General features: G+C 38.2%; 1 protein-coding gene and 1 long non-coding RNA gene across 12 annotated transcripts in view; one reads left to right on the top strand and one right to left on the bottom strand.

The window, feature by feature from the left end:
- LOC309868180 overlaps window positions 1–18,522 on the bottom strand; it is a 55,789-nt gene that overhangs the window by 17,193 nt on the left and 20,074 nt on the right. For both annotated transcript variants that reach the window (XR_014313560.1, XR_014313561.1), the window contains exons 2-3: window positions 9,480–9,594; window positions 5,487–5,612 (exon numbers count right to left, since the gene is read on the bottom strand). This is a non-coding gene — a long non-coding RNA (uncharacterized lncRNA). The remainder of the gene's footprint in view (window positions 1–5,486; window positions 5,613–9,479; window positions 9,595–18,522) is intronic.
- Window positions 1,151–18,522, top strand: part of LOC309868179 (uncharacterized protein) — a 37,511-nt gene continuing 20,139 nt past the window's right edge. For 5 of the 10 annotated variants that reach the window (XR_014313549.1, XR_014313550.1, XR_014313553.1 and 2 more), the window contains exons 1-2: window positions 1,151–1,294; window positions 1,431–1,514. Coding sequence is in view for 1 of the 10 variants with exons in the window: in XM_082737720.1 (XP_082593846.1) it covers window positions 1,498–1,514 (17 nt within the window). In the remaining 9 variants the exon portion in view is untranslated. Of the gene's footprint in view, window positions 1,295–1,430; window positions 1,515–2,472; window positions 2,604–13,302; window positions 13,363–18,522 lie in introns of all 10 variants that reach the window. The other 5 variants (XR_014313556.1, XR_014313554.1, XR_014313555.1 and 2 more) reach the window with 5 other exon arrangements.

Below are 18,522 nucleotides of genomic sequence, written 5' to 3'. Positions count from 1 at the left end.
AAAAAAAAATGTGGGAATTAGATGGACTTTATGAGGTTATTAAGGGATGAGGATAAATTGAGAGGGAAAGAGGTCCAAGGCTGAGTCTGGGGAATTCTAACACATGGAGGTCAAAGAAAAGAAATTTCCAGCAAAGGAAACTGATGCAGTCCTCAATGAGGTAGAAAGAGAACCAAGAAAGAGTGGTGTCTTAGAAGCCAAGAGGAGAAAACAAGTACAGAACAAAGACAAAAATCAATGGACCAAATGCTGTTGAGGTTGAGTAAAATGTGGTCTGAGACTTATCATCATTGCTCACCTTGACAAAATCCTGGCTGGGGTGGTTTCAAGACTGAATGATAGAAGAGGAGGTGTAGACAGTAAGTATAGGTAACTTCTTCAAGAAGTTTTCATGAAACAGAGAGCATAGTATGAAACAGAGAGCATAGTATGTAACTAGAGGAGGAAGTAAGGCCACATTTTTCTTTCTATAATGGGAAATATTATAGCATATTTATGGGAGTGATCTAGTAATGAAGAAACATTTGCTGATGTTAAAGCAAGAGGAAACATTTCCTTGTTTGATGTCTTTAGGTGGGTGAAAGGAGATTTGACTTGGTGCAAAAGTGAGCCTTAGCTGTGAACTAAGGGTTGCCTAGCAAGGACCATGTCTAATCCCTCTGCAGAAATAGGAAGAAAGTCAGAGTCAGGAGAGATAAGGTGATGAAATCATATGGCAGTTCTCACAATAAAGTTTCTCACTGAGGGGCACCTAAGTGGCTCAGCCGGGTAAGCATCTCCCTTCAGGTCAGGTCCTGATTCCAGAGTCCTGGGATGGAGCCTCACATCAGGTTCCTTACTCAGCAGGGAGCCTGCTTCTCCATCTCCCTCTGCCTGCCACTGTCCCTGCTAGTACTCTGTCTCTCTCTCTGTGTCAAATAAATAAATAAAATCTTAAAAAAAAAGTTTCTCACTGAAATGGGAAGCAAGTTCATGAACTGAGTACATAGAGAGGGAAGGAAGTTAAAGAGGAGAAGGTGTAACCACTTGAGTAGGAAGTGCAGTAGGGTTCTCCAGAAGCACTACCGGCCTACTTGAGGTTGGGTATTAGGAATTTCTTCTTCTTTCTTTTAACAGCCTACAGCACTTAGCATTCTCAAGCAGTCTCCCATCCAAGTACAAACCAGGCTTGACCCTGCTTACCTTCTGAGATCAGATGGGATCAGGTGTATTCAGGGTGGTACGGCCATAGACAACAATTTAAACTGAGACTAGTCAACATATTTATGTGTTCTTCACCTACATTCAGCTACAGGTACAGTGAGTTGGATATATTTACGGTTGGATTTTACTAAATGTGATGGTTAATTTTATGTGTCAGCTTGGCTGGTCTAAGGATACACAGATAGCTGGTAAAATACTTCTGGTTGTGCCTATGAGGGTATTTCCAGAAAAGACTAGCACATGAATTGATGAATCCCAAGGCAAATGGCTTCATCTAATGTGCTGAAGGTCTGAATGGAACAAGAAGGCAGGTAAAGCTTGAATTCACTCTCTTTCTGCTTGAGCTGAGAGATCCATCTTTTCCTACCCTCAGACATCAATGCTCCTGGTTCTTGGGCTTTTGGACTCAGATGAGGACTTATCCAATAGCACCCCGATTCTTAGGTCTTTGGATTTGAATTGAATTACACCACCAGTTTTCATAGTTCTTCAACTTGCAGATGGTAGATTGTGGGACTCACTGGCCTCTATAACTGCATGAGCCAATTCCTATACTAAATCTCTTTTTACATATCCCTCTATACATATCCTATTGGTTTTTTTTCTCTGGAGAACCTTGACTAATACACTATGAGGGAAAGAGGGACAAGCTGGTTGAGGGTGTATGATTAGGGGTGATTAATATAATGGTCCATGGCACTAAGCTAGTTAAGGGGGGGGTAGTGAAACAGTGTAGTTATGGATAAAAACATAGTCTAGGGCATGTCCTGAGCATGTGTGACTGAGGTAGAGTAGAAAACAAGATTGGGAAGTATAAGCTAAGAAATTGAAAAGCTTCTGATTGGAAGAACATAGATACTGAAATTGTTAAGTAATAAATATGTCAAGAATAGTACAGGAGAAATTGATAGTGGCCAGGTAATAATATTCTTCAAGGCATGCGAGGGAAGTTCCAGGGGTCTGTGATGGCTAAACAAAGAAGAATAGAGGGTAGTAAAATCTGAGGGCATAATTTTCAAGACAAGATTTTTTTTTAAAGATTTAATTTATTTATTTGACAGAGAGAGAGAGAGAGAGAGAGACAGTGAGAGAGGGAACACAAGCAGGAGGAGTGGGAGAGGGAGAAGCAGGCTTCCTGCTGAGCAGGGAGCCTGATTCAAAGCTTGATCCGAGGACTCCAGGATCAGGTCCTGAGCTGAAGGCAGTTGCTTAATGAATGAGCCACCCAGGCACCCAAGACAAGTTTTGTTTGTTTGTTTGTTTGTTTAGGAAGAAGGAAAGGATAATATTTTAGAAGTGGCTCTCAGGAGCAGGCAGCACTCCACTGTCTACACTCCAGTATAGACTGAAACGATCTAAGCTCCATTGTAGTCAGTGTTCCATCTGTACTCCAGACTCAGGTACAAGGGCTGTGGGAAATGAAAACAGCCACCACTGGGGGAGGTGGGGCGATGCTAAAATGAACAAGGTATTCTCAGGAAAGAGCCAGTTTCAATTAGAGCAACAGGTGGAGAGCGCTCTGGCCATATTTGGACAATTCACTAGCAGGGCTCTTGAATCTTACAGTTTCTTTGTTGGAAGAGTTTTAATTATGGGTTCAATTTCTTTAATAGATACAGGGCTATTCAGATTTTTAATTTCTTTTTGTGTTGACTTGTAACTTGTATTTTTCAGGAAATTTGTCCATTTTACCAGATTTTTTCAGATAAAATTATTATTTGATTATTGACATCAATTGTTTATTATAGCTTCTTACTATCTTTATAGTGTTTATACATTTTTAAAAAATATTTATTTATTTACGTAATCTCTACACCCAGTGTGGAGCTTGCACTCATGACCCCAAGACTGAGAGTCACATGCGCCTCTAACTGAGTAAGCCAGGCACCCTAGTGTTTGTAGATTTAATAGTGATATTTACCTTTTCATTCATTTTATTGGTAATTTGTGTTTTTTCTTTACTTGATCAGTCTTGCTAACAGTTTATCAATTTGATTAATCTTCTCAAAGACCTAATTTTTGTCTTTGTTAATTGTCTCATTACATATTTGTTTTTTCCTTCACTGTTTTGCTCCAATTTTCTTTTTTCTACTTTGTTTGGGTTTACTTTGCTATTCTTTTTCTTGATTTAGAAGTTATAGCACAGATTTTCAACCTTCTTTCTTTTCTCATAAATGTGTTTAGAGATATAAATTTTCTGCTTAGCATGTGTTTAGTTGCATTCTATATGTTTTGATATATCATGCTTTCATTGTTCTTCTGATCAAAATATTATCTAATTTCACTCATAACTTTTTGTTTAACTCAGTGGTGATTTAGAAGTATGTTACTTTATTTCTGAACATTTGGAGCTTTTATAGTTGTCTTTCTGTTACTGAGTTGTAACTTAATTTCCTAAGGTCAGAGAACATATACCATATGTTGTGAATCCTCTTGTTATTTTTGCATGGTATCTTTTCATGAGCTGATTTGAGACACATCTTACAAGTAGAAGCCACACAGTTTAGGAATGGTTTGGTTGGTGGATGGTGAGACAAAGGAGTCAACTCTATAAAAGTGATGTTTTTTGGTTTATATGGTTCTTGGCACTTTCTATCTTATGTCAGAATTATTTAGGACTCTATGAGTGAGAGTTAGTGTTTCCAAAACCCATTTGGCCATGACATTTTCAGAATACTTCAGAAAAATCTAAACTAGACCTTCTCTTTTACTATAGGGAGGACATCCTACATTAAAAGTTCATATGTTAAATTCCATAGTTATGGAAACCTTCCTTTAAGGCAATTTGCTTTTTCCTATAGGTTAGAGTTTATATCTGCTTTTTTTTTTTTTTTTTCTTTGTGGTCCTTCACTTCATATACTACACATCTAGTAGATATTTATTGAATGAATGTGTTTGCTAACATAAGGTCAGGAAGATATTGGAGCAGCCAGTAAGTAGAATTTAATATTTAGAATTTTGGTTTACCTTATAAAGTTGCTGAGATAGAACAAAAGGCCAAACATGAAGTGGAATAAATATAGAAAACCCTATTGAAAAAAAATTCAGCCAAGTAAATTTGAAGATCTAACTGACTTTATTAAATGATTCATGGATTCAGCATTCCCATCTAGCCACATAAGGTCATCATCAGCCTTGTGGCAGGGGAAGGTTTCAACCTATCTGGAAAACATGCATACAAAAACAGGAACATATTGGTAACCCCTACTAAGTGGCAATTGAATAAAGTCCAGCTGCAGGTGTTCAAAGGGTCCAGAGGGAGGACATGTGAGGCCTCTAGGGACAAAAATAATTTTTCTAGGATTATGGACCTGACAGGTCAAAAGTGCCTGTAGACTGTTTTTATAATTTTATAGAAATCTCTCCACCAATGTCTATTCATAATTTGAATCACTTTAAATGCCCTGTGGTGGGTGAAGGAATGCAAAACCAGACATATGGAGTTCCTGAGGGAGTAGAACCAAGCAGCCATCTTGGGTTTCCCATAGCCCTGACTACTCTTTTATTTCCCCCGGTGTTTTAAGGGTTTTCATTAAGAATATGCTTTTCAAAGTAGCCACATATGAAAGTACATTTAGTATTTTTTAAGGAAGTTAGCATTAAACATTTTTATCCTGACAGCACATTTCAGAGAGAATATATTTGATACAAAATGGAAGACAAAAGACTTGACTTTATTCACGCATTTGTTTATGGAAGACTAAATTATGCATAGTAAATTGGCATAATGAAGTCACATGGTAATTTGAAATTAATTATCATTTGGACGTACTGGTTAAACTTTGTCTTCCCTCTCTGTGAAAGAAAGAAAGGAAAGAGAGATACGTTTTTGTTTTTAGCAAAGTCAAGTATACATAAAGAAAGGGCTTTGCATACTCTTAAGACCACAAAACTACTAGTGTAGAAGTAGCATATATGGACAAACATTGCTTGGGCTAATACAAAAGAGTTCCTAGGTTAATAAGTGAATATACTGTTTTCTGTTGTATTTTTAAAAAAATTTATTCCTTTTAAGTAGGCTTCATGCCCAACATGGGGTTCAAACTCAAGACCCTGAGATCAAGAGTTATATGCTCTACTGAATGAGCCAGCCAGATGCCCAAGTGAATGTATTTTTTAAAAAGCATATATTGGTATATAAACGAAACTTGAAGGATATATAAGATCAAAATAACATGACTTTTTTGACAGAGAAAAGAAGGGTTATTTCAGGATAGTGAAATAACATTGACTAGGATTTTGATATAAGAAGTTCCATATGACAGTCCTTTTGTTTACCTACCTTAATTTACAATGCAGGAGTAGATGGTTGTCATGTTGGGAGGAAATCAGGATGGTGAAAGTCCGACAGTGAAAGGCCTTTTTTTATTGCAGAAGCAGAGTGAACTTCATCCACAAGTGCCACAATCTTTCAGTATAAAGAAAGCTTAGTTATTACTTATTTGACTTCCCATGTAGTTTACATATCATGTATAAAGAAAACTGAGTTATTACTTATTTGACAATATTTCCCACATAATTTCCATATCAAATAAGCCTCATTAGTTAACAAATCCCATGAAATATTCCAGATCAAAAAGGTCTCATTTACAATTTGATTTTGGGAAGTTTGTCAAAAATACAAAAAAAGGTTTTAAAGCACTTGCCTAAATATTATCACAGATCATTATGAAATTTAATACTTAAAAGGTAAAAAAATTTTCACAATCTTATCAAAAGCAAACCAAAAGTTTGTGAAACTTTGTCCTTTTAACAGAGCGAAAACCAAATTCTAATTTTGTACCAGCTTACTTTTTATATTACAACTCATTCTTAAATGGATTCATTTTAATCTTAGCCAGCTTGACCACACATCAAAATTCCTTTTCAAAGATTCCTTGCCACAAACCTTTTACAACTTTCTTTCCCACATTCTGATTTTGTCCTATGTTTTTCCTCTCTCTCTCTCTCTTTTTTTTTAAGATTTATTTATTTATTTTGGAAAGAGAGAGTGCTCACACACATGAGCAGGGGGAGGGGCAGAGGGAGACAAGCAGACCCCACTGTGTGGGGAGCATAAGTGGGCTCCATATGATACCACGTCCCGAGATCATGACCTGAGTGGAAATCAAGAGTCAGCTGCTCAACCTACTCAGGAACCCCCTACATTTTACCCCTTTAAACAACCAGCCTCACTTTAGGATCAAATTTTTCTTTCCCTCAACAAAAAAATACATCTGCTTTTCTCATACCTTCTCTTACTGAAAACACATCCTACTTTCCTGGCATACAGAGATGTTTCTCTTATTATTTCTAGGGTTTTAATGACGTATATTAATTAGTCTTCTTACCCTTAAGAACTTTACTTTCTAGTGAAAACTAAGAAGTAAATAATTATGAACTGTCGGATACACCTGTATACTTTAAATTTGCCCATTTATGAGTGTATTTCATGATTTCTAGAAGCATATGCCTTTTAAAATTTTCCAGTAGAGAACTAACACATCCAAGCATTTTTTTACTTCTCTGTAATAAGAAGCCAAAAGTAGAAAACTTCTGTTCAGTAATTTATGTTTCAGTATTTTATCTTTTTTGGGAAGGATCTAGATATTCAATGACTAGCCATTATGTAATTTAATTTAGCAAAACTCTAAGGTTTTTAGTTACCAAAAAAGATTTGGGGAAACTATTTATGTAGACATGAATATTGCTGAAAAGTTTATTTGTAAACTTTTATCTTACTTGCATCTATTTCATTCTCTTGTTCTTGATAACTATGTTTTGATTAGTTATGAAAATTCACAAGACATCAAACAACTAACCATCATCTTTATCTTTCTTTCTGGCAAATTCTGTAACAGAGATAATATGAGCTTATTTGACTTTCAAAAAGCCAAGGTAGCATAAAAGTATTATAATTGATGCTGACAACTCTAAAAACATACCTGTTTTACTTAAACCAACAAATTTCCATTGGCTTTGATTTATTAAAGATTAATCCTAGAGCCCATGAATTTGAAACTTATTTGGGTTTGTTTCTATTATGTTTCTGAGAATTTAATTTATATAAGTACTAAATTTTCTTTAAGCCAATTAAATGAGCTCTCTTGGGGTACTTGGGTGGCTTAGTCAGTTAAGCGTCTGTCTTCGGTTCAGGTGATGATCCCAGGGTTCTGGGATCGAGCCTGGCATCAGGCTCCTTGCTCTGCCAATAGCCTGCTTCTCCCTCTCCTTCTGCCTCCCACTCCTTCTGCTTGTGCTCTCTCTCCCTCTCACAGTCAAATAAATAATAAAATCTTTAGAAATAAATAAATAAATAAGCTTTTAATTTTGGCAATAATACCACTCTGAGGTAGAAAACACCACACATCTACGACACATATGAACACAGAGATAGAGAAATCTTCTAGTTATTGTTCCAAAATTTTTGTCCATGAGATTAGGTATGATAAAGCAGAACTCATTCGTTTATAAAAGAATGGTTGGACACAAGCTTTTTCTGGCAGATGGGGTAAGTTAAGGTTACCTGCTCAGATTGTTAAAGTTTTTTATTTTTTTTTTTTAAACTAATATTGGGGAGAAGACATTTGAGATTTGTATTTATCCTGGACAAGTAATGTGATGGAAGTTGTTGGCTAGATTTTGAGCCAGAGTGCCTCTATAGCTATTTGCATTTTTTAAAAAGCTTCTTTTTTTTTACTTTTGTTTTTCTTCAGTCTTAGGAATAGAGGATGATCTAGGCAAAAGTTCCCAGAGAGTATTTATAAGAACTTTGAGATAAATGGAGGAGGTTTGAGGACCGATGGAAAGGATAGGTTGGAAGATGTTGAATCCTTTCAGAGGCCGGCTGTATTTCTAGTTTTGCAAAGATTTGTAAGATAAGTTGCCTGTAGTCTCTTGAGGAACGGCTGCAACTTCGATGACGTCATAGGTTGATTTACCCATCCAACCACACCATCCTCGACCTGCTTTTTTCCCTCTGGAATCTAGCTCTAATTTTAATTTAGAGGTAAAAGCCTTAAAAACAATGATCAGTTTGTGAATATCAGTTTATAATCTGGCCAACTTTGACTACAGAGATTAAAAAAAAATCTTGTCCATGTCCTCCCAGGACAAACAGCAAATTTTTCTGACAGTATTAAATAACTACCCTTGGGTGTTAGGTGAACAAGACACACTCTTTCCAAGATCCAGTCACTCCCAAAGTTATTAAAACAAGGAACCAACAACCTGCACATTCTTGGTAGGCTCTTGGGTAGGTGGAAATCAAACCCTGTTAATAAAAAATGAGACAAACAGGAAGGCAATAGCTATCCCAAGGAAAAGGATCCGTGAATGATGGATTTGGATTTGGAAAACAAAGGACAATGTGAAATTTTATTTTCCTCTCTTGACTGGGCACTGCAGACAGAGATTCAGAAAAACTGATGCTGGTTTCTGTCAGTTTTACCAGGATTTCCACTGGTGGCTCTGGTATCTATCAGAGTTCCCTTATGGTAGAATAATAGAAGTTTAAAGGAATAATGAAGCAGTTTACCAGAAAATCCCTGAGTGTCGTCAGCTCTGTAAGGGGCCCAGATGGGGGTCCCTCCTTTGAAGGTAGATATGGAGGTGTCTGTAAGAGCATGAACCAGAGGACTTCTATTTATGTTTGGGTCATCTTTTCAGAGCAGAAAAACAATTTAGACAGAGGATGAATGGAGTGACTCAAAGGTCGACAGAGGAGAGTAACAGAAGTTACATTGGTCTTACCGTCTTCAGCAACCCGATGGTTACCGAGCCAAATTCTTTAGGCCATGAAAAAAGTGTGTAGATTTTTATTGTTTCCAGGACCATAGTTCTTAGAAATAAAATAAGCAAGTCTACTGAAAGGTAGAGTGCTTAATCTTTAGAATTTAAGAATCCCACTAGCTAAGTCTTTTACACAAAAGACAAACATATGCACCTTGACACACAAGCAGTAACCAACACATGTCACTGTGGACTGGCCAAGAAAAGGCCACCAGTAATTCCCAGTGTTGACTAAATTGGCAGACTCCATGAATAGAGAGTACATTCTGGAAATGGGGAAAGGACTAAGCCAGCATACCCTAGTAAATGGGGACTGCAGACTGAAACTAGGGAAGGGATTCCAGTGTGGATTGGGGGCTGAATCCAGGGCCAAGAACTGGTATTCTGTTAAGAGCCCCCTGACCACTCAGGTTGACCCATAATTTGTTTTCCTTTGGACTGGAAAACAAATTAGGTCTGTAGTTTGTATGCAAAAAGAGCAAAACTCAAACCTAGAGGCACTTACCAGCAGCCTTTGGAGATAGTGAGAAAGGCAGTGAACTCAAAAAGGGTTTCCAGGGTGCCATCATTGCGTTTCTCATTGTCTCTGTATGCTTTGGGTCCCATCACTGCTGCCTGATCTGTTAAAAAACAAAATTCAACTAAATACATTTAAAGATCTAATTTGGCTTTAATAAATGATTCATGACTTCGCATTCCCATTGAGCAAACTGAGGGGACCTCTGAGAAGTTGTACAAAATGGAAGATTTTTTTTTACAAAGGAGTGTGGAGCAAGAACGTTTTTAGCAAAAGAAAGGAAAGAATTGTTCCAGGCAAGATCCTCTTGCCTTAGGTAGAAGGGCAGGGGGCCTTATTGGTGCATTTCCTCATCTTTTTGGGGGGATGGAAGGACCATGTGACAGATTACCTCATTGGCATTGTTCAGAAAATTCCTGATTGAAAGGCTGAGACGACATATCTGGGGGAGGTCGAAACTGCAATTAGGTATTAAGCGGCTACTTGGTGACTTGGCCTAAGTGGTGCCATTCTGGGCCTCTAGTCTTTTTTTTTTTTTTTTTAACAATCTTGAAGTTAAAAAGATTCAAGACCTTTAAATGAAATTTCCAGAAAACATTTTGAGGAAAGCTCTCTTTGGACTTCAGGAAGGTACCCTACATTCAGAATGGGTCAAAAGTTAAATACCACAGTACTGACACTTCCCTTTAAGACAATTTATTGTTTCCTTCAGAGGCTCTCAGTATATTTCATCTAACTTAGTTTCTTGAGCTTTTATATTTTAAATTAACATTTCAGAAAGTGGCCTCTTGCTGCCAAATAACATTTTCTTACCCACACACAAGCCTGAGTGTCTTAATTAATGGAATATACAATGTATATTTTTAAGGTTGTAATTATAGCACTGGTTTTTAGAGAAAAGCCACTGATTTGGCAATGGAATTCTAGTATCTTTTACTAGACAATGGACAAACACTCTCTTGGTGTTTTAAGATCAAAATGTCCCTGCTTTCCTGAAGTAAGTTTCTCTTCCATTTTAATGACAATTATTTTGATATATTCATAATAAAGTGCCTTTTTGCATCTATCCTATCAAATGCAAACCTTAACTGTTTGCTTCTTATCAAATGTAATGACATCATTAAATTTTTCCCTTAAACCACTCAATTGCAGGAGCTAAGAAAAAGCACAACAGTTAGCTTCATGGTATAAGCAGTCACAAGTCATTGAAATGGAAATCATTCCTTCTTAATCAAATACATTTTTATAGTTCTCATATATCCGATATAAAGAAGACACAAGAAGCATTCCTGAGCTCGTTGAAAGACAAGGACTTCTATATAACTCTTTGGAGTAGTATAATAAATGTTTTATATGTTATTGCATATTACATGATTGAATTTTATTGCCCCGTCTATGATAGTGGTCCTGCTGTGACTGGCATTTTCTGGGCACTTACTTTATAGTTCATCTTTAGAACTTAATATTATACCAGGATTAAGTTTTAAAGGCAACTTGTAGGGCAAGGGTCAAAGAGATTGACAAAATCCTTTAAAACTCTTCTCAAAATGTCATCTGCAGACAGGCACATGAGCATCCCCTGAGAGCTTATTTGAAATGTAAATTCTCAGACACACTGAATTAGAACTGGTGGTGGGGGAATGTAGGAATCTGGCCTTAACAAGCTCTCTAGCAGTTGAGATGGATGCTAAAATTTAAAGCTCTGCACCATTGTCCACTCACACCTTTTCTCCTTGATTGGGTTTGATGGTTACCTTTCTGGCAAATTGGTTTGCACGTCCAGATATCCAGACATTGCCATTGTTCCAGAATCTTAAACTTGAGTGAGTGTAAGAATAAACACGAATACAGGTTTATATTCATGAAGCCATGCTTACTGTATATAAGGGCAATTGAAGTGTTTTTCTCCAAAGGTTCATTAATTTTGCCATTCATGTTGTCTCTGCAGTCTAATGCTAATGTAATATATGATCTTACTCTATAACATTATTATAGCCATTGCATGATTTACTAGAATGATTAAAGCTTTCTGGTACATTGAAATATTTCTGGTTAGACTGAGTGAACTGAAGATGCTTTTAATGTTAACCATAATTGCTGGGAGAATCTTCCAAATACATTTTTCTCTGACTTATTCAGTAGACTTGCTCTCTTTGATCATTTGAGATCTTAAAACACTTCAAGATGATCATTATGGATATCATTGTACACTACCATTGATAAAGAATACTTATGTTAATGGGTGAATATGTACAGATTTGGAAATATTTCAAGGTTATAGCAAGCAGCTCTCCAAGCAGGGGTGGTGGGAGCTGTTTGCTTACCAAGGAGGAGTCTTATCACTGCTTATGTGGGAATTGCCAGCTCAAGGAGATACTAAAACCCAGAACTTCTAATATGTTTGAGTATTGTCTTAATTTTTTCTTCTTTTTTTGACAGAGAGAGACATCACAAGTAGGCAGAGAGGCAGAGAGGCAGGGGGGGCAGGGGGGGGAGCAGGCTCCCTGCTGAGCAGAGAGCCTGATACAGGGCTCAATCCCAGTACCCTAAGATCATGACCTGAGGCAGAGGTTTAACCCACTGAGCCACCTAGGTGCCCCTGTCTTAAAATTTTTGGCAGAAAATACATCCCCATGTTGACTGTACCCGTAACAGACCACTTCCTCTGCCTTATGCTTGGCACACAACGGGATACAGAATAGTAGAGAGGATAATAGGATAACTATCTATCTACCAACCAGCTTTGTCAATCTTAATATTTTATGATACTTCAGATTTCTTTTCTTATGATGAGATACCACATCACAGATACGACGGAAGCCCTTGTGTGCTCCTCTTTCTTCTGTTCTTACTCCAGTGGGGGTCACCATGTAACATTTAGATTTCTCCATTCCTAAGCATATTTTTATAATTTACTCCATAATGTGTATACCATAAGCAATATGGCATGTCCATATCCATAATCAAAACAGTATTATTTTTGTACATTATTAACTTAATATAAATGGTATTATAATATATATATCTATCTTCTTTCCCCTTCAAATTTTTATATGTGATAGTTATTCATCTTGACAAAAGTAGCTCTAATTCATTAGTTTTCACTGCAGTGTAGTGGTTTAAGCACACCGTGAAGTCTCCTTTTGTGACATGTAGGTTGTTTTTAATTTTTGGTTATCAAACAATGCTTCTATGAACACTCTGGTTCATGTCTTTCTGATATAATGGAGGACAGTTTCTCGCTAAGGTGTATAGCTAGGAGGGAAGCTGCTATGTCAAAGAGTAGGCATATAAAAAAAGATTAGGCATATATTTAATTTGAAACACATCATCAAAATCTGCAAGAGGCTCTGAGGTGGTGGGGCACCCACTGAGACATGATGACCATGGCCTGCGCTAATGCTGTAAGATTTAAATATCATCTGGGATAAGACACTCATTTATAGACTTGAAAACATGCTTCTTCGTTTTCATTCTTTGGGCAACTGCATTTTTTTTTTTCAAGATTTTATTTATTTGAGGGAGAGAGAGAATGAGAGTTGAGAGAGCCTGAAAGGGAAGAAGTCAGAGGGAAAAGCAGACTCCCCGCTGAGCAGGGAGCCCACTGGGGCACTCCATCCCAGGACTCCAGGATCATGACCTGAGCCGAAGGCAATTGCCTAACCAACTGAGCCACCCACGTGCCCTGGGCAATTGCATCTTAAAGGAATGACTTCTCCCTCCTTGGTCCTCCTTATACGCATTTCGATCTCTTCATCATTATCAATCAACATCATAGCAGTTAATTTTATTAACTCTTGTTATTTTTCAGGCACTGTGTAGAATACTTCATATGCACTGTTTGACTTATTCCTCATAACAATCTCACATGGTAGGTGTTATAAATTATTTCCACCTCACATGTAATGAACCCAAAGCCTAAGATAAATTGAGCCCTTGTTCAGAGCGACTAGCCAGGATTCAGGCTGTTACAACCCAGTTCCTGAGATCTTAACCACTGTGTGAAGTTGTGCTTTCTCTATTAATTCATGATCGAAAGCACAAAATCATTACTTTGTTTTCTGATTGGCAAAAGAAAGAGAGGTCTAGTGTCAAATATTTATGCAGAATCATAGAAAAATCAGAAAAGTTTAAAAAATAGATCACTACATTGTGATTTGAAATCCTTAATCACTGACTTAGGTTCAGGACAGTGTGTTCACTCATTTGTTATTTTTCCTCCTACTTTTTACAATGTTATTAATGTAGAAACATTCTTAAAAAGGTGGAAATATTCCTCATTATTATTTTTTCATATTCCCATCTTCATTCTCCTGGATGTCTTTTACATGTTGCAGTTTTAGTGTACATGTAGTTAATCTTCTTTTTTAACTTGTTTTAGAGAGAGAGAGAGAGCAGGGGGTGGGGGAGAAGCAGACTCTCTGCTGAGCTCAGAGCCTGACTTGGAGCCTGATTTGGAGCAATTAAGGGGCTTGAACTCATGAACTTGAGATCATGACCTGAGCCAAAATTCAGAGTCAGACACTTGACCAACTGAGCCACCCACGCACTCCTAATCTTTCTTTTTAATATTTATTTATTTAATATTTTTAAAAAGATTTTATTTATTTATTTGACAGACAGAGATCACAAGTAGGCAGAGAGATAGGCAGAGAGAGAGGAGGAAGCAGGCTCCCTGCCGAGCAGAGAGCCTGATGATGTGGGGCTTGATCCCAGGATCCTGGGATCATGACCTGAGCCAAAGGCAGAGGCTTTAACCCACTGAGCCACCCAGGTGCCCCAATCTTTCTTTTTTAAGATTGGCATTATATCACAAGCATTTTCCATACTATAAATTCTAATAATCATTTGGGTGGATGTGTTAGAATTTATTTATCCATTCTATTGTTTTCAAAGAACATTTTCCTGCATGTTATTTTTTCTTCCATGTGGGTCATTTTCTCAAGATGAATTCCTTGGGGGAAAATTACTAGGCCAATGGGCTGATCATTGCTATGATATCTGATACTCTTTAACATCAGATGCATGCTTAGAAATGAGAATGCTAACTAAATCTGAACCACATGAGGTCATCATTCCATGATCTCTATGGAGATATCTTCCTGACATACCACTTTATTGCTTACAATTGATGTTAATTAGAGGTTTATTTGCCTAATGTCTTAACTGATTGGCATTCTCTATGGTCGTTGTGGTTAGGTCTGGTTCATGACCCCATATCCCTCTGAGATTTATGTTCCTGGAGTTGCAATAAGGTTCAGTGTGCCTTTTTTTTTTTTCTTTTAAGATTTTATTTATTTATTTGACAGAGATCACAAGTAGGCAGAGAGGCAGGCAGAGAGAGAGGAAGGGAAGCAGGCTCCCTGCTGAGCAGAGAGCCGGACGCGGGGCTCGATCCCAGGACCCTGAGATCATGACCTGAGCTGAAGGTAGAGGCTTAACCCACTGAGCTACCCAGGCACACCTTCAGTGTGCCTTTTAACCATTGAAATGGCCATAGGTTTGTTTATTCTTCTAGAAAACAATCATTTTGTTAGGATTCAAAAACCTGGGAGAGCAAAATTGGATTACATGACAGAAAACTAGAACATGGTGGTGTGGACAAAAGGAAGTAGAACGCCCCGCTGTGATCTCTGTCTCATTGTCCCCACCCTACTGCGCTACTGACCATTGCACTAACCCATGAGGACTGTACTGCTGAACACTAGGGGAGGTATTCATGATTTACTAAATTGAATTCCAGGACAGTTTGGATAATCTCCAATGACATTAGCTATAAAAGTGTGTTCCAAGTTATCCAAACCTCTGGATCTAATTGGAAGGTCATACCTATCTTTGTCATTTTTGTTGCTGCCCTTCATCAGCTTAGCCAGATTCAGGACCCCAAAATGAGCTGCCCTCTCTGTGCTGTGATCATGGCCTATGCTGACCATCCCATTTCTCATCACTTATGCCCTAGCCCCCGAACCCTGATAGGTAACCCCTGGCGTGTTAGGAAAAGCATATGTCACTAAGCTCTTGGCGGGGACTGAAGGCAATATCCCATTACATATTTATAGTTGGAGATACTAAACTTGAGATATTAATCGGTGACTTAAAGGCTTGGAATTTGGAACTCCAAATTCAAGATTTCTTGAACGTGGGTGTTTAGTTATTCCCTTATTTTATACCATATGAAGATAAATGTCACATGTGGCCTATAGTTTGCCTCAAGGCTGCCCTCATTTTTTCACTGGTGGGAGTGGCTTCAATTGTTATTCACAACTGCTCCAGTGCAGATCACCTTCCCTTACCTTCCCCACTGGCGACTTGCTCTGCCTTTTGTTTTGAAAAAACCAAGAGTGATACTATTACTCTCTAGTTTCACTTTCCATTGAGTCCATGAAGGTCTCATGGCTTGTGACCCTTCTGCCATGGTCACAAGACAATAATAAGGTTTAGAAGAGACACTGATGAATATCTCAACACAGCAAGCAGCTGAGCCGATTGGCTGTTTCTTGCCTCTTCACTGAAAATTGGTGCTTCACCACATTTCCTTGACTATGACTTTCGGTTATTGTGGTGGTTGACTGTGGTCCTTTGGTCTGGCTAGATTGTTTCCATGTAAACACTTCTCTCATTTCAGCCATGTCCAAGTTCCTGCTACCTGTCCTTGTTGCTGATAAGGCCAGCATTTTACTATGGGCTGGAACAGCCTCCATCAGCTGAGGCTGAAGAGCAGTGGCCCTTGCTGGACAGGACAGGCATGGGCCAGTTCCCCTCAGGCAACAGTCCTTCCACATTGCCCATTTGGGATACTAGTTTGGCCGTAGGCATTTGCATTTGCAATGCGTGAACAAGCTCATTAGCTTCTACCTGCATGCTAGTAGGCTCTCTGTCTACCTGTATTCTATGTCCCCAGGACTGTGTCCTACATTTACTCATCCAGTGGCTGCCCCTGATTTGCCATTCTGAGCTAGGGACTGCCACCACTGCTAATGTTACTGGTGCTCTCGGGTGTGCAGAGGTTTACCAAGGACCCCAGCCATTAGGGCTGTCCATTTGCTCAGTGCTGTGATGGTTCTCACCCTGCTGAGCATAGGGCTACATTCTATCTCCCCACAGTGTCATACACTATTAGATGGTCTGGCCAGAAGTTGCTGGGCCCTGATTGCTGCAAAGTCTGACAAGAGCTGGGAAGTCTCACACACTCAGAGGTACTCTCACACACCCATTGGGCCATGAGGGCAGGTTCAAGAGACACTATTCTGCCCTTTCTGTACCTTGGAAGCAGCCTGCCTGCCCCTACCCCATGTTTGCCCTGTAGTAGAGTCTGGCTTCCTTTAGGATGATTTGCTTTCAGAAGCCCTGAAATTGAACCCTTTTCAATAGGACACTATGGGATTTCCCTGCCCTACTTCTTGGTTCCCACATGTTTACGTATTTCAAAACCCCACTTGCAGTTTTCAACTTTTCCTCTAGGAAGCTCTCCAGTCTCCATAAAAACTGGAGAATGCAACAGATACAGGGAAGGACAATTGTCTACCCTTGCCTCTGGAGACCTGAAACTTTCATATCTCAGCCTCCCCCAGAAAGTACTTCTTTGATATGCATGAAGTCCATGGTATAGCATCTTGTTTCCCAAAACATGCTGCAACAATGTATCTGATTCATGCTGCCCCCCCCCGCCCCCGCCTCTCCCCGCAAGTGCCTGGCACAGGACCTTCTTCACAGCTGGTATCCAATTTATGTTTTCATTAAATGAATAAATGTTTGATGGAATAAAGGTATGTTTTAAACACAAGGAAGAAAGTTGTTTTTAGCAAAGTTAAGTTTGGGTTTCAGGTGTTCAGTCTGTGCTTCCACCTACAGAATTATTCAGTTTCTAATTTAAAATGCTTAAGGGGCTTTTAAGTCATCTGAATAACAATGTTTTCTGGACTGGAAAGATGGAGGCAGGTAGGCAGCCAGACGTGGCAGAGCAAGTCATTATCAACTGGTAGTAAATGAAAAGTTAGGTCTAAAACAGGGCGTTTAGTGTGATCCCATTTTAAAAATGTATTTGCACAGAGAAAAGAAGGACTAAGGGACATATGGCATGAATATTAACAGTGCTCCCTAATAAATGAGTGGCATGATTATGGTCTGTGCTTGTCTTTTCTTTTTGATTATTTACAGTGAGGAATAAAATAGTAACAATGGACATATATTATTTTTTGTAATAAAATGTTATATATAATAGCTTTAAAATTTTTATCTTACTGTATTTATATCTTAATAACAAGGTTGCAAATGGTGTGCGGAATTTTGAGCCCCTCTGGGTTGTTCCTGGCTTGAAAACAAATGCTTACCTAAAGGAATTTCTGAAAAAATTCTAATAGAAAAGTGTATGAGACATCTCTGTGTATGAGGCTATCCCCATGGGAGGAAATATTGGGAGGTAAGAATGTTTGTCAGAGAAATAGAGTTGGTGTCCTCTATATAAAACAGCAAGGGTAGCATTTCCTCAGACCTTTTATATATACTGGGAGAAAAACACAGAAATGTTCTTGTGCAATTTCAAATGACCTTTGTGTAAGGGAAGGATATTTTTATTAGAATCCCATGAAATACTTTTTACCATCATAATCCTTACTCATGATAACAATAGCAATATAGCATAGCACTAAAGATCATGGCCTTGGCATCCCTCAGTCAAGTTTGAATCCTGGCTGTTACCAACTATGTGATCCTGAGCCAATCATTTAACTCTATTATTGTTAGCTTCCTAATGTATTTTACTTTATTTTTAAAAAGATGTATGCATGTATGTATGTATGTATGTATGTATGTAAGTAATCTCTATGTCCAGTGTGGGGCTTGAAACTCATGACTCTGAGATCAAGTCACATGTTCTTCCAACAGAACCAGCCAGGTGTCCCCAGCTTCCTAATTTTTAAACTGATAGATAATAATACCAACTTGATAGGGTTCTTGTGAGAATTAAGTGAGGTAATGTAGGCAAAGAACATATACTTTTGGCATATAATAATAACAATAATAATAATAATTG

Source organism: Mustela nivalis (genome assembly GCF_964662115.1).
Source record: "Mustela nivalis genome assembly, chromosome: 6".
Taxonomy (NCBI): Eukaryota; Metazoa; Chordata; class Mammalia; order Carnivora; family Mustelidae; genus Mustela; species Mustela nivalis.
Note: the sequence above shows the minus strand (reverse complement) of the source record. Positions and strands in the feature narration are given on the sequence as shown.